This window comes from Asterias rubens, chromosome 1, assembly GCF_902459465.1.
Source record: "Asterias rubens chromosome 1, eAstRub1.3, whole genome shotgun sequence".
NCBI lineage: Eukaryota > Metazoa > Echinodermata > Asteroidea > Forcipulatida > Asteriidae > Asterias > Asterias rubens.
In genome coordinates, this window is record NC_047062.1 from 18,354,199 (window position 1) to 18,380,620 (window position 26,422).

Genomic DNA, 26,422 nt, shown 5'->3' on the forward strand with positions numbered 1-26,422 from the left:
TAGGGGCCTATAGAATAGCCATCTTCAAAAATATCCCTGATGGATTTTTTTTAAAGACAGTGGACACTATTGGTAATTGTCAAAGATCAGTCTTCTCAATTGGTGTATCTCAACATTATGCATAAAATAACAAACCTGTGAAAATTTGAGTTCGATTGGTCGTCATAGTTGCGAGATAATAATGAAAGAAGAAAACACTCTTGTCACACTAAGTTGTGTGTTTTCAGATGCTTGATTTCGAGTCCTCAAATTCTAAACTTGGGGTCTCGAAATCAAAATTCATGATAAATTACTTCTTTCTCGGAAACTACGTCACTTCAGAGGGAGCCGTTTCTCACAGTGTATTATACCACCAACCTCTCCCCATTACTTGTTACCAAGTGAGGTTTTATGCTGAAAACTATTTTGAGTAATTACCAACAGTGTCCACTGCCTTTAAGGACCCCCTTTTGAATCGAATAGAAGAAGAAGACAAAATCCCCACCAAAATGCACTAGGACAGTGGCACTTTTTTTTTATTATAGTGCCAATTGTGTAGTATATACAGAAAAGATAAAGAAAAAAATGCAACGGGCATTATACAAGAAACTTACCAATTTGATGATTAAACGCAAAATGATGAAATAAATTTGACTGCTTGAGATACGTTTAAGATATGGATAACCAATAGATTTATTCGTGATTTTTCGTTCCCCTCAAAGTTACAAAATCAACTCAAGAGTTTAATAATATAATAATAATAATACTAATTGTAATACAAAGGGATGTTTAGTCCAAGTTCATGAAAATGTTTGGCTAAAAAAATATGCAAAATCCCCTTCGGAATGCTCTTTTAACGGAGACGTGGCGCCCGTGAGGGTACCAACTTCTTCCTGTCACATGAAAGATTTCTTTAAAATAAGTTTGAACTTCTCCTCGATTATTTACATATTTCAAATTTTTGGCTCGTCCAAACGTAAGTATCATAAGAACACAAAAACAAAACGCGGTAAAACAAAAATCTAGTATTCCAAAACGAACCATGATGGCAGGGATTTTTATATTGATTTGAAATTCGCTCAAAATAATGTCACTCACCATTTTTGGACATGAAAACATGAAACTCCTTTGCTGTGTATGTTCCTTTCATATTAATTTCATATATTATAACCCCCCAAAAATTGACATGAAATAAAAACTGCATTTCGTGACTTCGGAAATTAAATTAGAAAGTGGTACTTAATATTTATGACTTGTAAGTTTACAAAAAGATAGCCTCTGGCATTCAGTATAACGGTTAAAAAGGAATTACATCGATTGTTAATTGTTTTCTTTACAAAGTTCAAAATTGATTTTAAAACGAGAAAAAGCGTTTGAAATTTCAGCAGAGGGTGCGTATAAAGTGCGTATCAAAATGTGAGAATGTGAAGTATTATAAACCACAAGGGAAAGTAACTGTGGCCCTTTTCGAAACGACGGCTTCGGCTCCAGATTCGGCTCAGTCTAGCTTGGCCCCGCCGGTTGATTTGACAATTGCGCGTGCTTTGCGTATACGCGCTCAGGGCTTCAGACGAGAGAATGGAGCCTCAAGCAGAATCCAAAGCCGAAGCCGTGGTTTGGAAAAGGGCCTATGTCTAGATTTGAACAGTTTGGTTTGAACAAAGACATTTAGAGAATAACAAATTGATGAATGATGAAGAAGACACAAATGTTTTCCATCGTGCAAAACAATTTCACAATTCCAACCCAACAATGGATTATATAAAAATTATTACCATACACTAACCAGGGAGATTCAAGATTCTGACACTTTTAGAATTACAAATAAACAGAAATATGTTTTCTTCCAAAGACTAAAATATTTTCTATATGACATTAATTAGTTATCATCAGAAAGATTTGTGAGACGTAATTTGAGCAAATCTTAAAATTTTAAAATATTTCCAAAGCTGGACTGGACTGTCTAACCCCATGTCATCGTCTGATGTTACAGACGACAGTCACGCAGTCAAACTTTCGAAATAAATTAAGACACAATGAACAATTTCTTTTGAAGGCGAACTTGAAGGCAGAAAGGGCTGAAGTATAGCAAGTGGCTTGACAACAAAAGGTGAAATTCTCTCACTTCGATGTCATCATCGTGACAAATTCTATAGTTGGAAAGGAAGTAACGAAAAATAACAAAAGTGAACTAATTATTGTTTACAGTCATCTTTCAGCACAGTTTTCAACAATAGGGCAGGGGCTATTAGATTACTTGGTTAATTACTGCAGTTTACAACTGCTAAATGTTAGTGGTAAACTGACGCTGAGTTTCATATCCCAATCTCGTTTACTATATAAGTCTTAATCAACATGCATTGCCTTTCTTGAATATTTGACAGTTTACAAGCAGTAAACGTTTGGATCTTTTTGGTGGTAGCTGACACTCAGTTTCAATCACATCGTCGTTTATACCGGTGAAGTTTTCTACCCAACGCATTACTAGTCCGGTTGGGTATTTTTTTTATCAGCTTACAAGCGGAAAACTTGATGACATTTTCGGTGGTAAACCGATCGGTGCTCAGTTAGTGACACGTGTTTCGGTCGTAGACTGGATGTGGACCAAGAACCACAAGGGATGACAGGTAGAGAGAGCAGCACTTGACCGCCCTGGTGCATATCTTAACTTGTGAACCAGCCGTCGATTTCACAAAACTCTTCCTAACTTAAGACTTATCTAAGGAAGAGTCCCTACCCTGCACTGTAGCATACAAGCCTTGAGATTAATCCTAAGTTAGGACGAGGTACTCGTCCTAACTAACTCCTTGTGAAATCGACCCCCCCCCCTTAAGTTAGGAAGAGTTTTTGTGAAATCGACGGCTGGGTCTTAATGACAGAAACTGAGGCAAATAAACTGCCAATGTGCCAAACTGACATGAGGTTGACCATTGTTTGGATGTGAACCAGGGTAAACAGTGCAACGGAAGTATACCACTACATCACCTTGTCTTCACATTAGGCTCACCTAAGATGGGGTGTGAACCGGGGTTCACTTGGGCGATAAGCTCAAAAGCTACCACTAATGCTTCGACCTGATCAACATATCAGTTCTGGTCTCAGACGGGATGTGAACCCAAAGTCCATAAATGTTAAAAGAAAGTATACTGTGTTAAAACCATGGTATAAACCGGGACCACATCTCATACCAACTTGATCACACACTCTTATTTTAATATAAATACATAAAATGAACCAACAAGCAAATAGATCCCTTCCCCAACCTGTTGAAGAAGGGCCTCACACTCGGCACTCCTCAGACTTATTATTTAATCTACCTTCATAGTTGACCTGGCCGTCTCCATCGATGTCTGCTTCTCGGATCATCTCATCAACCTCTTCATCTGTCAGCTTCTCACCAAGATTGGTCATCACGTGACGGAGCTCAGCAGCACTGACAAATGCAAGACGCGACCAGAGAGGACATTATTCCTTATCAAATCTACTTTCTTATCGTGCTATTTCTGGAACATATTGATCAAATCAAATGTCTTAAATGAAATTTACATCCTTTGATAATTTTCTTCGATTTTTTTCTTGTCATCTCGTCAGTTTCAACAAAATATGTTGGTAAGGGACAAAACATGAAGAAAACAGATTTAACAAATACAAAAGGGATTGTTGTTATTATAATTATTAAACCTTTAGTTTGTCTTTTACACAAAGTATATGGGCCTCAAATCGTAGATTGTTTCAAGGAGATTTGTCTAATTTTCACCCATCAGTAATGTTATGCCTGGTGATTCATTACTATTGCACAAGAGACATGAAGCCCCTACAAGAGAAACACCCCAGTTAAAACCAGAAACAACAATCGCGATTAAAATATATAATTATTTATGTTTTACCTAATATAACCGTTTCCATCCTTGTCAAAGACTCTGAAGGCTTCCCTGATCTCCTCCTCACTGTCTGTGTCTTTCATCTTACGCGCCATCATCGTCAAGAACTCAGGGAAGTCTATTGTTCCATTTCCTGTAGACAAAACAAACGCACAAAGGTCAAATTACAAAGAAACTAACCGATACATACATCCCTGTGTTTTCATTTAATGTTGCGTGGTTTAAATATAGATATCAGTATTATTCTTCACTTTTCAAATGTAAAGATTCGTGTATCAAACAGTTTGCAATGTCTTCAAAACTTGTTTTGTAAAGAAACAATGTTGATGCACTGTAAATATGGGCTATTAAGAAGTACTCGCTGTTAATCATATTAAGGACTAGAGTTGATACATTTTTATCGGCGTGTGTGTTGTCTTTTTGATATTAAACTTTCTTTATCGCTGGCTTTGTTCAGATAGTCCCTCAAGGCTCACCTAATGAAGACGGCATAAACAGCTCCCTCCATTGATGTAACACTGCGCCACTGCGCCTCCAAGATGGATACGCGACACATTATAAATACCAATCTTTATTTTGGTTTAGTAAAACGTAAAAAACTCAAAGGCAAGTGTAAATTTCTGAAGGTTTTCTCATGATGACTGCATTCCACCAGGGCCCAATATCATAGAGCTGCTAATCACTAAAATTTGCTTAGCATGAAATTTCTTCAAAACAGGATTACTAACCAAATTTCCATTTCTTGCATATCGCGTATAACTGGTGTTCAGCCATTGTTTGCTTATCCTGAAAACCATATGGAAATTTATTTGGTAGTCCTGTTTTTATCAGGGCAACAATTTCATGCTCAGCAAATTTCTGTGCTTAGCAGCTCTATGAAATTGGGCCCTGTATACATGCTTACACCAAGCAAGCCTCGAAATCAAGATTCTCCGGTTTCCAACTATCTTGTACCGTGTCCAAGTGTTACCGGAAATAAACAAGTTCTAATAATAGCATCCAAATCCTCCATATTGACATAAATTTAATCAATTTTTTGGCGGGAATAATAATTATATTGCGCCCTCTTAAAGGGAGAGTCCATCGGTATGAAGAGAGAGAGTAAGATAATTTCATCTAAACCGGTAGTTACATCTTCGTGAGATCTACAGGAATTTGTATGTTGTTTTCTCAGGGATTATGTGCATATTAATTATCGGGCTTTATTTCAAAGTAAAGTGGGTCTTCAATGCATATACCCTCCCCAATTTCAACAGCAAAAAGGGATATTTAAACCAGTATACGCAGTACCGTTATGAATGTCCTAATCAGTGAGCTTTCACAAAATACACATCTCTCATTTGTTTCCCCTCTCCAAACAATTACCAATTCTGTAATTTAATATCCGGATTACTCATTTCATTTTTTATTGCCTCATAATCCAAATTGCAGATGCCACCAGAAATGAGCAACCGGAGAAGCAATGTGCTTCGCCTGATTGAACACATTATCATTCTGACTGCGATTGAGCACACAATGTTATTACCGAAGCACGCTGGATGCCAGTTACTATGTTCTCCCTTATGATAATGCGCTCCAAATTCCAATTAAGATTGACCAAAATGGCGTGAATTGTGAGAAGGGACTATTTTGCGCATTTTGTTATAATTATTAAAGGCATGATGGTTGTTTTTTCAAGTAGCAAACCGGGAGGGGCTAATTATCTTAATGAATGATTTTTAAAGGATAAACTATTATGCTTTTTGTTTTTGTAACAATTAGAATATGACTTATGTTAAATCAAGTGAAGGGTGAACACAAGTAAAGGGCTGAATAATATGATAGTAATGAGATTTGACTAAAATTAAATCATCTTTGAATTAAAAAAATCTTCGAAATTAATATAACATGGTTGATGACTTGACTTGAATCCATATGTAATTATTGTCACTGCATAGTTGCTTGATCACAAAATGTTCTGATTCAATTTTACATAGATAACTTTCAGAGAGTTGTGTTTTTTCAAGCTGTCTAAATTGAGATTTTGTGATTTGTTTTTAAATTTAGTTAAAGCCATCAGGTCATTGTATTCCATTCAAAAGCCCATTGGTTTGATTGCAAGTTTTTTTTTTAAAGATTATAGTTTCTGGCTTGAATGACGTTAGTTAACCGTACCATCAGCATCCGGCCTCATTGGTTTCTTCTGATAAATTTCCTATAAGTAGAATTTCCTGCTGAGCATTTTTACGAAGCTGGACACTCATGCAAAAACATGAGTCTGCTTTTTTTGCAAATTCAATCATAAATCTTGCTTAGAATGTTTGTTTCACTAGCATCATCAAGGACCATTATTAGCAAAGACCATTATTTTAATCGTACCATCAGCATCGACCTCATTGATCATGTCCTGCAGCTCAGCCTCGGTGGGATTCTGACCCAGTGATCTCATGACTGTTCCAAGCTCCTTGGTGGTGATGGTGCCGTCGCCATCCTTGTCGAATAGCGAGAACGCTTCCTTGAACTCTGCAAGCAAACCCAAACCCAAACGTGATTGTTGAGCTAACCTTTAAAACTGCTTGGCCCGATTTTTGCCGGAATTATTTTGTTCTGTTATAATTAACTACCACTTTATCATTGGAGGATTTCCTCGTGCAATACCTTATAAATGAAAGCTCATTCAATTTGTAAATCTATAAAGTACAGCTAAGTAAAATTTTTATCAAATTTCTGGGGTCATATCGGCCCAAATTTGGCCTAGCATCTTTAAAGGAAAGTGAGTCCCTTTTTGCGCATGGAAAATTGTCTGGGATAGCAAAGAACTGTGACGGAGCCTTTCCTTATTTTTTTTTAGTCAAGCCAACCATAATAATTATAGCACAAATGTTTAGTTTGCATTAATTTTCATTCCACGTATGACTTACCAGCTATTTGCTCTTCTGTTAACTGATCTGCCTGTATGGAAAGAAAACAAGTCCATATTATTTATAAACTCATCACACCAGGGCTCGGTTTTATACAGATACTTAAGCACACAAATTATTTATTAAAATAACATGAATGTAATTTGATATGATTTTATATCATGCACAATAACCATTTTGCATGATTGGTGTCTTGCTCAAAAATTGTATAGAGTATATTCATTAAAGAATATAACTTTGTTAAGAGAAACAAGAGATACTGTCGAAATTGCTCAATGAAATTGCTGCCTCCCCCCACCCCCCCCCCCCCCCCCCCAAGATTTGGTATACAAATTATGATGACCCCTCCCCACAGATGTAACGGATTTGAGGAAAGTGAGCACTACGAATGGGGCTGGTGGCATGTAAAATGTTGGTTAGAAGCTTTACATCTTTTACAATTTAACACCCTGGAAGTTCAGTGGGTTTTGCTGGGCCCAAGTGGCGCAAAAAATTCCACTTTATTCAATTGTTTGTGTGGATGACACCATTGATAAATTACGGTCGAGATATAATAACGTCGCCAATAAAATGCGTCGCCAAAGTCTGCCTAAAAATACGCTAAAGGCGCTTTAAAAGAGAAATTTCAAAACCAAAATGCCAAAAGCATTTTTTTTTAGAACGTATAAATTCAAAGACCTGCGTAACCGTTTATACGGAAAGAGGGTTCAAATTGGATTGATAATATTGAATTAAAATTCAATCCAATCAATTAAAAGAGCATCGCACCACCAGGCAATTAACACCATTGTGTAGCATACAGAGTAAACAAATTATTGTTTAATGGTGACACCCCCCCCCCCCCCACACCTGATTGATTATACACACGTACATGGCGTGCCCTATTCATTAGTAAGTCCTAAATTGGGTTATATTATTTTCACATTAATACATACAGTAGGCCTATCACAAAATTATGCAAATTATTTACATGCAAAGATTAATGCAGTATATCTGAGTCACATTACAAAACAGTACAGATAAAGGCAAGACCGGGGTCGCTTTGGGGTGATCTGAGGGTAGTTTTCGACAATTGTACGGTTTTTTTTCTTCTTCTTCATGTTTTAATGGTTTTAGGGCGTGGTTGCACAATCATGACGAGTTGCTAAATTTGAAGTTTCACGTTTCAACGAAATAAAAGCCATATTAACGGGGATTAATGATTATTTGAATAAAACAAAGGCCTACTGAAAGGGAAAAAACCTTCTATATTTTTTCCTAGTAAGGTTACACTCTAACTTCATCCGAGTTAAAACGTGAAACATCACACCCCATTCCTTACAAAAAAAATTATATAAATCAGTAGTATGCGTTCATAAAACATTGAACATGAATTCTGCAACGAATGTGTCTCGGATTCTGTGAACACGGAGAAACTAAATCCCTCACACACACCCACTCTCCCAACACGTGATTTTAATGTTCTGAACTTGAACACGGAACACATACGGCCACCTGATGTAAAAACTGTACGCCATTTAAAGCCTGCATCTCAACCTTCGCTTTGAAGCTGATTATAAAGGCCTACACGCCGCGCTCCGGTTGTCTCCCGAATGGAAAACTACCCTTTCACAAACTAGAACTGGGCAACATTTTAAAGATATTTTGGTCGAAAGAATTGGAGCAGTGAACTTACCATTTCGGAGTGGGGGTCAGAAGACTCGTGTTAACGCAATGTTGGTGTGGATGTGGTAGTGCGCAATGGAATATGGAGGCGAGTCCGCTGTAATGGGATACACTGTACTAACACGCGCCGCTAGGCGAATCGAATCGACCCGCGGTCCTTACATTCCGACAACCCTGCGTCATACCCTCGTTTGTCATAAATCGATTTGTTGTTTTTTATGATAAAAAATATATCAAAATATAAAACCGGGGTTATCCATTTTCGATAATGAATGGGTGGTAAACCTATTTGTTTTTGATCACCCCTTGGTTGTGTTTGATTACCCAGTAGTGACAACAAACATCGTCATGAATTCCAATAGTTCATCCTGACTTGGCGCTAAAAAAGTTGGCCCCGTTGGTTAGCGTATGGATTCCATGGTTCAAGTTCAATGGGTCATGCGGTGTGTCTATATTACACCCTGGTGTCGCAATGCAGTCTAGACCAGGCTAGTAAGCAGCGCAGTGGTATCCCGGCGTACCTTGCGATCCGCATTCTTACCCTGCTGTTGGGAAGTGTGACCTGATCGAGGATGTCAAACAAAATGGACAAAATGTCTGGAAAAAAATTTCCTGAGGTCGTCTGCTAACAGGAAACAAGCACAATGGTTTTGTGAAGTGAACAACAGCAAAAACTTACTTTTGTGATATTCCGTCAATTGACCGTCCAAAGTGTGACGTAATCCACAGCATCGACTGAGTCCGAAGGCTATAGAGTGATCCTCAAGATGTCACCGTCGCCCCAAGTAAAAAAAAAAAAACTGCAGCAGCAGCCTCAAGATAACACATCAACAACACTGTATTAGCAACAGCAACAACTACACCTTAACATTACCCCCCGAAAACGAAGAAACAAACAAACCAACAACCCAACCAACAAACAGACATCCCAACAAACGCTCCTAAACAAACTGACAGATAAACCAGCAAACGCAAGTTAAAGCGCAACATGAAAGGATAGGCCCCCTATGAAACGTAATTATCAAACTTGACGTTTGAAAAATGGCATGGTGAACAAAACTTACGAATGGTCTCACCAATCTTTAGTTTACCTTTACCAAAAAGTTGACGGTCATTACCGGGACGGCATCAATTACATTTCTGAGAAGAAAAGCCACATAGGCCTACCGTTTGAAATAAACTACTAGTATCCAAAGACTTTGTAAGGCAAAGGATACCTTTGATTTTGGAACTCAATTCTTTTGAAATAAATGTAGATATATACAAAAAACCCAGCATGTGAACATTTCATTTAATTTCTCTTTAATTACGCCAAAAACCGGAGCGAATAATCTCCTCAGACAGGAAGAATAATTGAAATACACAACCTGAGAAGCGTTACTGGGAGTAACGCTCCTCAAAAAACTATTATCTTTTTACAACTTCGAAGTGCAATGTTTCTCAAACTTAATTCATTCATTCATTCAGTCGATGCGGAGAGCATCGGATGATGGCCCTCCAAACACGTTGGTCCTCCATTGCTGAACGTAGCTCTTCCCGACGCAGTCCAGAGTCCCGGCACAAGGTGTCCACATAGGTGGTTTGCGGTCTACCTCGGGAACAGTGACCTTGAGTAGGGGCCCAAAGCACAAGCTTGCTCGCTGCCAGCTCATCATGTCTGAGATAGTGACCTGCTAGTCTCAGCCTTCTTGCCCTAATCTTGCCCAAACTTAAAGGCACCTGGAAATAGATTTTTCTTTCTTTCAAACATTAGAGTATATGTTCCTGAACAATAAAATTATTTTTTGAGTAATTGTTTTTGACGATTTATATGTTTAACAAATTAAATAAAGTTGTGTGGGGGTGACTCCGCCTACCCCTTTTGTGACGTCAATCGAGGAAGACTTTGCCTCGATCGAACATCGAACAAAGTACATTCAAGTCCTGGACGTGAGTTTGTACGTTTGAAAAAGTTTTTTTTCTTACATTTTTCCGGCAATGTCAACCAGGTGTATTGCTGCTGGATGCAGCAAAACAACTAAAGATGGTGTCAGTTTGCCAAGTTGTCCGGTCCGACGTCTTTTCCAGCGCTGTGCGGCAAACACTTCGAGCCGTCGTGCTTCGAGAATCCGGAATACACTACACATTTTGACATGAAGAGAAAAGTTTTTTTCTAAAACATGACGCCATCCCAATAATTTGTCCAGCTCGTGGGGAAGTCGAAGAAGGTACCTGAAAGACGTAACGAACTTAAAGGAGCATTTGCCCTTTGTGGGCATGTTTTTAGCTTGCGCCAAGCGTCACTATGCTGTGTTGGCACTGCATGCGATTCATCGCGCCTCGATTGACGTCACGAACAGCGCCCTCTCGGGTCGGGCTTTTTTCCAATTTGTAAATAACATGGAAACTAATTTATGTAAACCTTAGTTAGTTGTTTATTCATATTCCACTCATCAAAACACATATTTTAGTGACAAAAGCTTTATTTTGACAAAATACCACTTCCAGGTGACTTTAATGTTGTACAGTATCGAAAGCTTCTGCTGCATGCTTATAACCAAAAGTTAAAGACACTGGACACTATTGGTAGTTGTCAAAGACCAGTCTTCTTACTTGGTGTATCTCAAAATATGCATAAAATAACAAACTTGTGAACATTTGAGCTCATTCGATCATCGAAGTTGCGAGATAATAACAAAAGAAAAAAACACCCTTGTTACACGAAGTTGTGTGCTTTCAGGCGCTTGATTTCGAGACCTCAAATTCTAAATCTGAGGTCTCAAAATCAGATTCGTGGAAAATACATTACTTCAGAGGGAGCCGTTTTTCACAATGTTTTATATACTATCAACCTCTCCCCATTACTCATTACCAAGAAAGGTTTTGGCTAATAATTATTTTGAGATTACCAATAGTGTCCACTGCCTTTAAGGACACAAGTGTCCGAAGACATGGACCCGAACCAGCACTTTGATGGTTTGCAAAAAATCCGGGCGGCCTTCTCAGCAAAAAGTAGGCCTACAATTTACAAATTGTATCCAATAAAGCCAAAATCACACCCCCCCCCCCCCACTCAATACAAAGTTTAAAGTAGCCTACATGATATTCTAGAGGCACTTGGCAGGTGTATCAATCCAGTGTTGTTCTATACTCATGGCTGCCTATATAGATAGAAAGTTGTGATCAAAGTTTGCATCCAAAAGAAAATATTAAAGTTGAGTTGCAGATGGCAAAATGGTGCAGTTTTATAATAGGAAGTTTACTTATTGCACCACACTAGCACTGCATGTGACGACCCACACCGCACCGCATAGGTCTACCATTACCAGTGCATTGCATTACCTCCCCCCCCCCCGACTTTTCAGGTTATAGCGCCCTCCATTGTCATGTCTTGTTCAGCATGACCCTTGACCTTCGTTATCAAGAATATCTGTCATGTGTGTTTACCTGTAGTCAAAAAAACAATGCCTCATAAAACCTCATTACAAACACTTTGGAAGACCAAATTAAGACATCCATTCAATCATATCGTCGTGGGGAAACTATTTAGGTGAGTTGCAAGAGAATTTTTATGTAATACAACAAGAGCAATATGATTATATGAGTGACTGTAGTAGTGTAAAGTTAGCCACATTATTTGTGACATTAAACTAGGACGGAGTACATTAAATCGGTCCAATCCACAACACAAGGATAAGGAGTGGATTGGGCCGATTTATGGAGCTACTGTTTCTGTAAAGTCAGACTGTAATTTACATGTTCGTTTCTGTTTGCCATCTGCAACTTCAAACTTGCACTGTTGCAGTGCAAGTGCTGCAACAACCAGTCATGCCAGTTGGCAGTTGTAAAGTCACTGAAGAAGTGCATGTACAACTTGCACTGGAAAAGTTTCCGTATGGCGCCACCACTTTTTCATTCGATATGAAATAATATAGTATCTAATTTACCTCAATGAGATATCCCTTTTTGTAAAAAATGGTGAAAAAGTGGTGGCGGTGGCGCCATACGGAAAGTTATCCCTTACACTTTTTGACATCTCAGTCACTACTGCAAGTTAAAACAGGGCAAATGTTGATGTTTTTTCTACTGTTACGTTATTTTTTCCTCTCTCTTTTCTCTTGATATGCGATAACCCATCTTCGACTTCGTTGGGTAAGAAAAAATGTAGTGTAATTTTAGGAAAAACTTTACGACCTCGCCACCAATTTTACGTTATTTTTCTCTTTTTTATTCTGAATGTATATATGCAGTAACCCTTCTTCTCAGGTAAGAAATTCAGTGGTTTTGGAGTTAATTAAGGGCGGATAAATTGGTGGCGACGTGTGGAAAATTATCCTAATTTTAATATTTAGCTAATTTTTAGGGCGGTTAAATTGGTGGTGAGGTGCGAAAAACTATCCCATCTGTACGTACATTGGTGGCTGAGGTGAGGAGACTAAGGAGAGAGATTGGCTGCTGCTATGAATGATTGATAGATTGGCATTTTAAACCCCTTTTGGGAGCTGTAGCCTTTAGGCCTATTATTACTTTTTAGTAAACATATTTCCTTTTTTGTTTGTGGTTGGGAAAATCTACTTTAAAAAAACACACAAAAACACATCAGGATGAGAGAGTGGGTTCCGAATGGACCTTTTCCATGGTGTGGCTATCTTGATGATTCCCTTCACACAAATCAAAGTAACCTAAAAGCTGTAAGGGCATACAGTCTAGTTCCTTTTTGTTTGATGAATATGAGTATTCGTTACTGCTGTTGGGTACAGGGAACAGGACTATGATGGTGACAGTGTGATAAAAAACATTGGATGACTCAAATGTGTTCATCTTAATTTAAACTGATTTTTTTTTTCCTTTTCAGATTACCCAATGATTACATCGTTGTTGGATGCGAGGATGGCATCATCAGAATGTATGACATTCCATCATCACAGGGACTGAATACAGAGTTGGATGAACCAGAGGTAAGAAGTAAGAAGACTTGAACAGCTCTCTTTGAATTTTGGTAATTCGCTCCAGTCTTCAACCAAGCATAGAGAGTGGCTTTCTCCTGCGAGGAACAATAACCTTAGGAATTCCGACTCTTTTTCTAGCCCCATTCCCTACCTCACCAGTATTTTGAACATGTAACACATTTGAAGCAGGCCTCAAATTTTGACAACCGTTTTTTGTTCCAGGTTTATTCATGTAGAATAAACAAGTAATAATAATAATTTCTTATCTACATTGTAGGGCCAGTCTGCTACAAATGTAATACCCACTGTTCCTTTTGGGTTCATGCAATACAGAAGGGGAAACGGATACACTTTCTCTCGTTTTTGGGAATCTAAAGAGAGGCTTGTATTGACACTTTTTTATATTAATCACAACTTACAAACAAGAAAAATTAATTGGGAGGCACATCTCAGTTGACCAGGCTTTCCAGGGTCCCAGCGGAGTCTGCACTGAGGACCCTGCTAGTACCCAAGGCAGGAAGCGAGCACCTTGTCCCATTCAGCTCTAAAAACCAGAATATAAGTGTTTGTTTGAGGTGTTAGTTTGAGGTGTTAGTTTGAGGTGTTTGTTTGTCTGGTTGGGTGTTTTGTTTTTTGCGTTTCGTTTATCCGTCTCGTTTTGATGTTATTGTTATTACTATACGCTTTGTTTTATAATTTAAATGATCTTATTACCTTCCTTTGTTTTGTAAAAGGCATCCCAGCTTACAAGCTTTGCTTTAATGGGCCATGCCTCCATACAGTTTTCAGTCTTGTAACATCCTATTGTTTGTATTTGTATATTGTGTTTGTATGGAAAAAAATGTTGATTGATTGATTGATTGATTGATTGATTGAACACTCAGCAGGCATTCACTAGCTGTAGTCAAGATGTATATTGATGACTGACTGCAACTGTGGACAGGACATATCAACACCGAGAATAATAGATGTTGAAGACACTGGACAGTATTGATAATTGTCAAAAACCTGTCTTCTCACTTGGTGTATCTCAACATGTGCATAAAATAACAAACCTGTAAAAATTTGAGCTCAATTGGTTGTCGAAGGTGCGAGATATAATAAAAAAGAAAAAGCATCCTTGTCACACGAAGTTATGTGCTTTTAGATGGTTGATTTCGAGACAAATTCTAAATCTGAGGTCTCGAAATCAAATTCGTGGAAAATCATTTCTGTCTCGAAAACTACGTTACTTCAAGAGGGAGCCGTTTCTCGCTATACTACCAACCTCTCCCTATTACTGTCACCAAGTAAGGTTTTATGCTAATCATTATTTTGAGTAATTACCAATAGTGTCCACTGCCTTTCAACCGAGAATATTAACTAATTTAATTACACATCCCTGTAAAATTAAGAAATTAAGATAGAGCTAACTGTCTTAGAGTGTAATGTTTGATTACCTTGTTGATTCCTTTTCGAACAGCCAAGGCAATGTCTGGAGACCAAAGGAGGTCCAGTCCAGTCTTTAGTTCTTGCAGACATCACTCATTTCAGTACAGCTGACCTAATAGCTGGAGACTCCCGAGGGACTATGACTATCTTCTGTAATGGTCAGATTCTTAGCAGACAGAGTATCTCCGAGCTCAGCCTCAACTTTCTACAGGTGGACACAGATGCAGGTGAGTTTCAAAATGGAAAGATAACCACTTCCTGACAGTAACAAATCTTTGCTGGTATCTGGGTGATATTGGGTTTTTTTCCCAGAACTTTTTGGAACTACCAAAAGCTTTTTTGGGGAAAAAAACATTCCCCAAAAACATTACCGGGTTGTCCTTGATTTTGTTTTAGTAACAAGGAAGCGGGACAAGTTAGCTAGCTGTTTGCTCTAGTCCACATTACATATTCAATTGGATCGTTTTCAGCACTGAACTAGCCAGCTGGATCATTTAAAAAGAATTTTAACAGGCCCTCACGTTATTGACCAATGTTTATAGTGAACAGGCTGAGGCCCAGCAGTTGTATTAGAGCACTAGACTCAAGCTATGTTGTTCTTTGTGGTGGCACTTGTGTCCTGGGGCAAGATTTTTTAGGATAATTGCCTTTTATTTCATGTGAAACAAAAAGGTGCAGGTCCCATGCACTAGGATTGGGGTTGTATGTTAAAGAACCCAGAACATATGATGAAGTTTTACTTCCTGCTTTACAAACCTGCTTACATGTATGTAGAGTTGCACCCATAGATCAATCCATTTAGCTTCGCCCTTAGTGTGTCCATCAATTGGCAAATGCAAATGTGCACCAACAAATCTGACAGTAAAATTTCATTTTGGGGGAAAAAGGAAAATAGAGTTGAATTGGAATTAAACCTGTGACTCCTCGAATACCATGCCGGTTCTCTATCAACTGAGTCTACGTCCACGCTTTACTTTCATGTAAAATGCAATAAGGATGTTGTTTCAAAAAAAAGAGTACAAACAATAGTAGAACAAAAAAGAGGGCTTGTGTGTTTGTATCATGTGAAGGGTGAAGGGCAGGGTGGAAAAAACGATGTAACTGCAGTTTTGTTCAAGAGTGAAGCAGGGCTCGCTTTCACGAAGGGTTAAGATTGATCTTAAAGGAACACGTTGCATTGGATCGGACGAGTTGGTCTATAAAAAGTGTTTGAAACTGTTTGTTATGAAATGCATACATGGTTAGAAAGATGTTAATAAAGTAGAATCTAATAGCATCACTCAAAATTGCACAGTTTTCCTTTTACGTCGCGAGCTAACACGGTCGGCCATTTATGGGAGTACAAAATTTGACTCCTATAAATGGCCGACCGTGTTAGTCGACGAGGTAAAAGAAAAACCACAAATTTCGAGGCATATTTGTGTGGATCATTCTATTCTACTTTTAAATCATCTTTCTAACCATGAATTTTATAACAAACGGTTACAAACACTTCTTTTCAAAGACCAACTCGACCCGTCCAAGGCAATGTGTTCCTTAACACTTTGTGAAATCGAACCCAGGAGCAAGCCTTCAGATTGTCTGTTAAGTTTATAAAGTTCTTTGTGTGAAATCTTTTGTGACTTGTTTGTTCTCGGTTTATTTTTGCCAGCTGGTAATCCGAGCCTACTAGCTGGAGATACTGGTGGTGTCATAAATGCCTTACTACCATACAGTCATCTGTGGAAACTTCAACTCAACCCAGTCTCACAATCTGTAAGTACATAGATGGATGTTGTGTCTCAAGTCAAAGTCAAGAGGGTTAGTGGGTGCATTACATTGTGTCGTGGCTAAATGCTAGAGTATGAAATCCAAGTTCTGGGTTCAAATCCTGGAGCCAATTTCTTAGCGCTGCTTATTAACAGTAAGCAAATTTTTGTGGCAACTATAGCAGATAAATTTTGATATAACATAAGCATATTTCACAGGGTAGTAAGAAAAATTTGTTGTCCAGTTTTCGCACTCACAATTAATCTGCATTGTTACGTATGCACCGGAAGGTTAGTGCTCATGCCTTTTCATGTGCTTACAGTTAGCAGATCTTTAAAATGGAAACTCACGCAGTAAGCACAAATATTTAGGCAGCTCTTTGACAGCTGGCCCAGAATGTGACAGTAGTGTCCTTGTGAGCAAGACACTTTACTATAATTGCTTTTAATCACCCAGGAGGTAATGGGTATCTGCTGGGTTATAGAATCTTTGTGTCAAATGGTTTAGCAACTTCTGTGCCCATTTTGCTGCCAGTGCTGCCTAATCCCAAGGAGTTGAGATGGTTTTGAGAATGTGTAAGAGCCAATGAACTTGGGTGTAGTAAAATAGTGTAAGGCACTTGGAAACAATGTTTTAAAGCCAATGGACACTTTCAGTAAACAGTATTTTCCAAATGCCCACACTTCGTTTATCACAACTTATATATAAAATAACAAACCTGTGAAAATTTAGGCTCAATTGGTCATCGGAGTCGGGAGAAAATAACGGGAAAACCCACTGATAATTGTTTAAATGTTTTCTCAAAAAGTAAAGCATTTCATGGAATAATATTTCAAGAGAAGTCTTTACCTTCTGTAAACCCTGTAAGTTATTTGTAAATCTGTGAACCTTTTTTTTTCCTGTTCCGAAAGTGTACAATGGCTTTCAAGTGCCTCATAAATGCATGTTATTATTATTATTATTATTATTATTTTGTTATTATTAGACTCCAGTTAAGTTGCCAGGCTATGTAGTTAAAATGAGGCCTAAAGTCTTATAATCTTTAAGTGAGAATTCACCTCATTCTCAAAAAGTATGTTATTTCAGAGGGAGCCATTTTTCACACTGTTTAATACTATCAACAGCTCTCCGTTGCTCATATTACCAAGTTAGTTGTTATGCTAACAATGATTTTGAGTAACTACCAATAGTGTCCAGTGCCTTTGAACGAACATCCACAGTCAGATGTTTCACCATCCTTTTACGTCTGTGGTGTCTGACCCTTGTCTGAATTGTTCCAAACAGGTAGACAGCGGTCCCTCAGGGGTCAAGTCTCTACTAGCAACCCTCCTGGTTGGTTCTTCAGGGCAGATGAGTAATTACATCTTAGCATCAGACGACAGATGTAACCTCCACTTCATACAGCAAGGTCTTATCGTACTCACGCTGAAAACACCAGCAGTCGTAACAGCCGTGAGTTGGTTTTGATTCTTCATTGTGATTGTTAGGCTGTGTATGAGTCTGCAACTATGCCCGTTGGCTGCAACAATGAGCGAGTTCGAGTGCTCTCCAAGGTTAACTAAAAGTGGACTTTTTTTCACTCAAACCTAGAATGGTCCACCCTTGGTTGACTACTGTGGTCGATCATTTGGAACCATGGAATCATTTGGAACCATGGTTTCATCCGTGGTCCCGATAGCCTGTTTCATGCTAACAAGTGTAAAGCGCAGAAGGGAATTTTATCGAAAAGACAAAATGGAAGTGTTGATTACCGTACTGATGGTTGACCAAACTTCCAAAGGAGTCACAAATACGTTGTCAGTGGTTAGTCACGAGCCAACTGATGTCTGCACTTGAAACTTGCTCTTTGTCATGCAGAATAGGATTTTTGGATGATTATAGCCGTAGCCATTGCAAATGGTGTTTGAAGCTTTGCATGGTGTTGAGAATAAGAGTAAATATAAGTATGAATAGTAAACTTACAACCATGAGTAAAATCTCTTTTGAAGGAGTGGTGACTCTGAAAAGAGCCGGTCTGGTCTCAGTTTGGTCTCAGCTGGTTTGGTCTCTGAGACCAAACCATCTCTTTTCAGAGCCACCACTCCTTCAAGAAATTTTACTAATGGTTGTACCCGCAAGTTTATGATTCATATTTATATTCATAGTTACTCTCATAGCCATAGCCTTGGCCATACCCCAGCCTTTTATCTTCTGCCATAACACTACCCTAGAGACATTTGTCAGATGACTTCACTGTGTTTTGCACAACATGCTGGAGTACAATACGCCTACACCGCTGACCACGCACAAATGCTACTCTTACTGCGCAACACTACAATAAGGAATAGTACAAGTGCGTAGCTCTCCAGCTTGGCAGATATCCGGCAGTGCTATATAGAAATGTGACATCAGTGAGAAGGGTCTATGCAGGGCTCAAACCACCCCCTAGAAATGCAAGGCTTACCCCCTTATGATCTTTTCAAGTTAAATGGTATACTGTCACCTTAAATCTTATGCCTAACTCTAAATGCAAGGCATTTGATTGTGTATAAATTTAAGGCTGTTGTGTTATGCTAAACAAAAGTTATTCTAAATGCAAGGCATACACCCATTTTTTTTTTAAACAGATGTGTTGTGGCAATTTCCTCTCCAAAGATGAGCTACAGACCACTGAGGTATTTCAAGGGTCGACCAGCCAGGTAGCCCTAGGTGGTAAAGATGGCTCCATCTTCATCATGAATAACTTTCAGGTCAGTTCTAAACTGTGTCCTCAGATTTTGAAACTGTTCAGGGACGGTTCAAACCATGTGGTGTTCTGTTGGTGAGTAATCTGGTGCACTGGACTTGAGTTGCGATGTCCTGATCTATAGAGTGTGGATTGAAGTCCAAATCTTAACAACAGTGTCCTTAAGCAAGACACTTAAACTTTTGATGTTTGGTCCTTCAAATCAGACGTAAAGCAATCGGTCCCTTACTCCCTTGTGTTTTGTAAGTACGCTGAGTCAGTAAGAAAAGGGAGTTGCCCTGGTGTTTGATGGCATATTTGACCACAGAGTGTGCCAAAGCAAATTTTAAAAAGATTCTCACAGCAGGGGGAGGGAGGAGGCTTTATTTTTGTATGTTGTCACTGACGCCTAAGCCAATTTGTTGCTGCCAAGCTTAAGGACAATGTGATAACATGCTGAAATTTGTGTTTCTACTTTCTCTCAACTCTAAGCCTGGTTTGTTATTCCATGTATGTGTATGATCACACATATTAATAACACTGTCTGCGACTATTTTGTCAGCTCTACCAATGTACTTTAGACAAGAACAACTATATCTTCAAAGCCTGGTGATTTAATCTTTGCCAATGTTCTGTACAGTTATTTTGCCCAAACTACATGTATAACCACAATTTCAATTATGCTTAGATTTCCGTTTGAGTGATAACAATGTTTCTCCATATGTCATTATCGCAGATACACAAGGCTGAATTCGCAAATATGCAGCTTCCCATCATGCACCTTGCCTCCATAGCAACAGGACATAGTGATGAGTTAGATTCACTGCTTAGTACTGGGCATAGTAACTACGTCACGCTGTATCACAACAGGAAGGTAGGTTTACATTCCCCAAAGTAAAAAGACATTCTAAGGGTGTGTTCGATTAGCTTCCCTGGGTTGACCCTGCGGTGCTCACTCAGGTGAGCCCCTGACAAGAGCTAATCGAACGATCACACTCGCCCTCTTGCGGTAATGGCATGCACCTCGGGTCACCCCCAAGTGACCCTCCCCACAAGCAGTGCACTGGGGGCTGACCCAGGTGAGCCCCTGGAATGATGTCAAAGCTATTGGAACGCACCGGGGGCAGACCGTGGTTGACCCAGGGAAGCTAAACAAACACACCCTTAATAACTAAAGTCTTTTTTCGTTCTAACCAGCCTCTTACGTGTACTTATCATAAATCAATTGCAAGGTAACAAACACTTTGGGTTTTTTTCTGTGAGATTTGCCGAAATATTGGGCCCCAATCTCCCATTGAAGCCAGCAGCTTCCCTATTCGAGGGTACCCAGGCAGATCCTGTAGTGAAGTTGTGATGACTTGGGCAATGAAGATGTCTCAGTGGTCTCTCTCCATGCTTTTCACCTCTGTGGATCCCACCTCGAACATGTGGATTGGGTTTTTCAGTCCCTACCTGACTGCTTGGGTTTTATCTCCCTCGTCACAACTGAAACTTCTACATTGTTTTCTCTACAAAAAGTTGGTGTGATGTTTACGTTAGGATACCCTGCCGACAATTTAATTCAGACTCAGAGTTTGACTGAATCATCGAGCGTGTGGGTCAGATTTTCGGCCGTGACACAAGGCACTGAACCATAATTACTTCTCCTCACCCAGGTGTATAAAATGGGAACCTTAGAGGGATTAGGCAACCTTAAAGGCAGTGGACACTATTGGTAATTACTCAAAATAATTATTAGCATAAAACCTTTCTTAGTGACGAGTAATGGGGAGAGGTTGATGGTATAAAACATTGTGAGAAACAGCTCCCTCTGGAGTGCCATAGTTTTCGAGAAAGAAGTAATTTTCCACGAATTTGATTTTGAGACCTCAAGTTTAGAACTTGAGGTCTCGAAATCAACCATCTAAACGCACACAACTTCGTGTGACAAGGGTGTTTTTTTCTTTCATTATTATCTCGCAAGTTCGGTGACCAATTGAGCTCAAATTTTCACAGGTTTGTTATTTTATGCATATGTTGAGATACACCAACTGTGAAGGCTAGTCTATGACAATTACCAATAGTGTCCACTGCCTTTAAGAAGCTTGAGTTTGTATGCCCCCAAGGAGTTGAGAAATAGATAATAATGTAAAATACTAAGGTATGTGTGCTATAGACATGATAGACTCTGTAAGTCTCGGGCGTATTTGAACATAGGGACCAATTTGTACGTAACTTTGTTTCATGGAAGAAATGTAGGTATGAAAATTGGTCCCCAAAATGTTCCAGTAAGCGCAACAGTCATATAAGTCCTTGAAATGTTGAGCTGTTTGTTTATTTATTTCGATGTCCTTTGTTTCTACAGCTTGTCAATCGATACCAAGCATCAGATTGGATCAACTCCCTGGCAGTGGCGGATCTGGACAAGAACGGAGAGCAGGAGATTTTAATCGGCTGTCGAGATGGATGGCTGCATGCCCTCAGACCTTTATGAGGTGGGGACACAATTTATCTGGACTCTTTTAAGGACTGTTACGAACAGTTATAACCATTCATTGGTTTTATGTGATGCTGTGTAGACCTGGAATTTCACCTTCGAGAGGGCAAGGCCACTTTTCCAGTTTGAAAAGAGGACACTTTCACTGGAATGTCTACAGGGAAGCTCTTGGAGGGGCACCTAGGCCACGACCAGGGGCCACAGAGGTCATGGCCTCCATGTAACTCCAGGCCTGACATTGACCTCTTGTTGAGCAGGGGCCACAGAGGTCATGGCCTCCATGTAACTCCAGGCCTGACATTGACCTCTTGTTGACCAGGGGCCACAGAGGTCATGGCCTCCATGTAACTCCAGGCCTGACATTGACCTCTTGTTGAGCAGGTTTAACTGTATGGTGTGGTGTGGATCCAGAGAGTGGTTTGCCGTGGGGGAATAAGAGTGATTGGACTGGGAGGCTGGAGGCCACTAACCCAGTCGGCATTTCTGTAACGAGGTAATTGGTTCATGTTGATGGGAATAATGACCCCTTTCTCGACAAATAGTGGTCCATGGTGGGTCTCTACTTGTTCAACATTACAGAGGTAAATGACAACAAAGGGTATCTTCAATAAATTGCTTCTTGCAACATGTGTGGTAAATTCCAACTTGGTTAGCATCTCCAAAAGGACAATGTGGGCTATTCATTGTTATGTATTTATATGAATCAAGTTTTGCTCTTACATGCACAACCTTGTATTTTTATCAACGTACACAATACATTATACACTTTTTCAAGCAAAAATTGCCAAGTACAATGTACACAAGGCTATGTAGCCTTGTGACTTTTTCAGGCAAAAATTGCTAAGTAGCCTTGTGACTTTTTCAAGCAAAATTGCTAAGTACATACATGTAAGGCTACAAGCCTTGTTACTTTTTTCAAGCAAAAATTGCTAAGTACAGAAGGCTATTTATTTTCAAGCAAAAATTTTCAAGCAAAAAGTACACAAGGCTATGGCCTTGTGACTCTTTCAAGCAAAAATTGCTAAGTGTACAAGGCCTTGTGACTTTTTCAACCAAAAATTGCTAAGTACACAAGGCTATAGCACGCCATTTGAATGTGACATGAATATGATCTAAACATTAAATTACTCGTAACCAAAAACAAACTGGTATCCTTCTAGAGAGATTTAGTTTGACGCGGTGCTTGGTTACCAGTTACTCGTCCCTTCTGTATGTTCTTTGCGTATTTTATTTGGAATTGAGGGACACAGTTTTTGAAATGGTGTCTATGTAGTTGTACTACCTTATTTAGACACATTTGTTATGCTACTCTCACACTTGGGCGAATATTCTTGCGAATATGGATATTTGAAATTTGCGGTGAATTCGCCCAAAATTTGCAAATTGATAGTGAATATTTTCACGTTCGCCCTCGGTCACCCCTTGACCTGTCCGTACCAATATGTTACAAATTTTTACGAATGCTTAACAATGCTAGCCAATGATTGCCAATGCCGTACAATAGCTTACGAAAGTTGCCAATGCTTACGCACGCTTTACCAACGTTACTAAGGGCTACCAATGCTTACGAAAATCTACGGCGAATGACTGTCTTGGCAACATTCGCTGAAATTAAAAAGCGCTTCCCAATGCTGTTTCACACTGTTGCGAATAATACTAGAGTGAATGTGCTTACGAATGAAAATATTTGACAATCGCTCATACTTTGCAACATTCGCCGTGTCTTCGTAAGCGTTCGTAAAAAATTCAGAGCGGTTAACCGTCACGCCCCATCTCCTTACGAAGATCGGTCAATTTACAAACCGTTTTTTTTTTTATTTCAGCGAATGTTGCGAAGACGGTCATTCGCCTCATCATTCGTGGGCATTGGTAAGCCATTGTTAACGTCTGTAAAGCATGCGTAAGCGTTGGCAACATTCGTAAAGGCACCTGTAAGGCGTTTGAACCTTGGCGGGTCCCCTTTCTTACAAATGTGGTGTTGGTGTTTGTCAAACGAACAAGTGGCCAGAGCGAGATTCGCCCCGGTATTTATAGCAATCGCGTCCGCGTAATCCATTGTTCGGAAATTAGTCAGAAAATGGCAAGACATTGGCCACGATGGTAAGACATTCGTAACATTCCTAAGTGCATTATTAACGTTTGTAAGCCCTTTCGTAAGCATTCGCAAAGCATTCGTAACATTCGTTAGCAATCGCTTCATTTGTTTGAAATTGTAGGTAAGCTCAGTCGCGACATGCGCAACGTTCGTTGCCTATTTGTAAGGCATTGGCTAGCATTGTCAAGCGTTGGTAAGCATTCATCATATATTGTTAAGGAGAGGTCGAGGGGTGACCAAGATGAAAATATTCACCATCCAAAAGTAATTAATTGTTTGGCAAGTTCACTGCAAATGTAAACATTTTTATTCGCAAGAATTTATTCATAATCGCAAGGACATTCACCACATTTTGATTGAGTGATCTTCGAAAAGAGGTGGAGAATGACTAGTGAACGTTCCGAAATTGTTACCAACGCTTACGAAACACGGCGAATGTTGAGAAGTTTGAGCGATTGTCAAATAATTCCATTCGTAAGCCCATTCTCTAGCATATTTTCCCTAGTGTGAGAGTAGCATTAAGACGCAGTTTTCTTTTAAAGTATGACAGAAATAGCTAAAAGCTTGTGATTTTTAGTTTAATTTGCCACCTTTTCTTATATTTAGGTATCTGTCTTTATATTATATGTAAATCAACTAATTAAGAATAACAATTAGTATTCACTAGATATTATTTCTTAAATTAGCCCAAAACACCTAATATTATTGCTTTGAACATCCAACTGTGCTTTTATGTATTCTATGTGTAATGTTTAAAATTATGAACAATTAAAACAAAATTATAAACATGTACATCGTATGTTTGCTTTGAAAGTTATATTTTTATTGATGTTCGTATCTTTGTTTGGCAGCTGACAAGTTGGAAGACAATTTGTTACTTCAAATAATTACACAGAAACCAAAATAATGTTCTTGTGATTTTTTTTGAGCGAAAAGTTCACAAGGCTATTATTGCCTTGTGATTTTTTTTGAAGAAAAAGTTCACTCAACGGAAAGTTCACATAGCCTTATGATTTCTTTTCAAGCGGAAATTTTACAAGGCTAGTGAAATTTCGCTCAGAAAAAAAAGTCTATGGCCTTGTAAACTTTTCACTCTAAAATATTCATAAGGCTATATAAAGCCTTATGAACTTTTCGCTCGAAAAACGTCACGCCTTGTGATGTTTTTCGAACGAGAACCTTTCGCTCGATAAAAAAATACACCCGCTCGAAAAAATAGCCCTGTAAACTTTTCGGTCGAAAAAAATCATAAGGCTATATTTGGTAAAAATGCTGGACTTTACCCCTTATAGTTTTTGAAGTTTTACCCCAACTTTCAGGTAAAAATAAAAAATAACACTAACTCCCTAATTATTGCTTCAAATATTATTATTGGCTTCTGTAAAAAGGCTTCAGAAAAGCCTACTGCATCATGAAGAGCAGAACATCGCACCTTAAAAACAAAATTAGGAAAAGTTGAGTTAAGTGCTGGCCTCACCCCCTATGATTGTTCAAATTTCGGCCAATAAAAGGATGTTCGTACTACGTCACGCGCATGCATATCGAGCAAGGCATGCTGGGGAAAAATGGCGCGGCAAGATCGATCACCCCTGGGAACGAGGTTTATGCACCCCTTTACTCCGATCCCCGCGGCCATTTTCTTTCTGAGCGCAGACATCGTGTGTTCAGCTCCACGTGTGTGGTGAAAAAGCAGATTTTCTGCAACATTTTACATCGAAAACCGACATCAAAATTCAACAACATCCACGATGATAACTGCACGGATGTTCATAGAATCTTCTTAATCAGGTAAGTGATTCATGTGTTGATGCAAAAGAGGAAATTTGAGGGGGTTTCTAAAGATTGTCTTGGCAATACAGTCAAATTGCTGTCAGCTAATGATATAACCTCAACACAAATCGAAGAAACATAGATTGTGTTAAAATTGATTAAACCACTGAATTCTCGCTCAATACAAGTGAGGAAAATATTGTTAGGGACGGATATTTTTGTTGAAACATTGACCCACATCGATTTTGATGATGAATTCTAACACTTTGCACTACACGTTTTTTGTTTCTCCAATTCCTTCAATGCAAGTGTTTAGAGTAAATTCACAGGGCGCACATATTTTTCTATGAATTGTTTTCTTGTGTGTTGGGAATTAGATTTGACGACATGAAGTACTGTACATGTCATGTATATGTCATATGTGGAGACAATTTAAAGGCCTGTCCTGATGAAGTAAAATTTCCCAATGCCTTATACTTTCTCATTATGTATGAACACTAATTTACATCCATACTTATTTATATAATATAATTTTGTTCTTTTTCAGTGTTCTTGGAATCTGAATGTTTCCCTTTCATCAGAAGTGTATGCTGCCTCTCCCTGCATCTCAGCAGTCTTTCCAGTCACAACAGCAGTCACTGAGGTACAAGCCTCAACCGTTCTGTAAGGCAACCAAAATGTATATTTCTATTACTAGCTGTAGGGCCATAATAATTTATACCAACACATTTGCCCAAATTTCCCTCATACTTTTTTTCTTCTCCTAAGACCCACATTATTTATGACTTCTTCTTTTTTGTGGGGCCTCCGAAGAATCCGTTAAATTTCTATTAAAAACTTTCAT

The 26,422-nt window shown here is 38.9% G+C and overlaps 2 protein-coding genes across 2 annotated transcripts; one reads left to right on the top strand and one right to left on the bottom strand.

Annotated features, from left to right (window-relative positions):
* Positions 1–1,520: 1,520 nt before the first annotated feature.
* On the bottom strand, positions 1,521–8,569 carry LOC117292626 (calmodulin). Its single transcript, XM_033774753.1, has 6 exons — positions 8,436–8,569; positions 6,761–6,791; positions 6,219–6,362; positions 3,867–3,993; positions 3,297–3,412; positions 1,521–2,129 (listed from the first exon to the last, which is right to left on the bottom strand). Exons 1-6 carry the CDS (start codon positions 8,436–8,438, stop codon positions 2,101–2,103), a joined length of 450 nt encoding a protein of 149 aa, XP_033630644.1. The 5' UTR covers positions 8,439–8,569; the 3' UTR covers positions 1,521–2,100.
* Positions 8,570–11,842: 3,273 nt separating this feature from the next.
* On the top strand, positions 11,843–24,571 carry LOC117292617. Its single transcript, XM_033774741.1, has 9 exons — positions 11,843–11,954; positions 13,260–13,362; positions 14,816–15,011; positions 16,436–16,539; positions 17,818–17,985; positions 19,140–19,262; positions 19,974–20,111; positions 21,582–21,711; positions 23,537–24,571. Exons 1-8 carry the CDS (start codon positions 11,869–11,871, stop codon positions 21,708–21,710), a joined length of 1,047 nt encoding a protein of 348 aa, XP_033630632.1. The 5' UTR covers positions 11,843–11,868; the 3' UTR covers position 21,711; positions 23,537–24,571.
* The last annotated feature ends 1,851 nt before the right edge of the window (positions 24,572–26,422 follow it).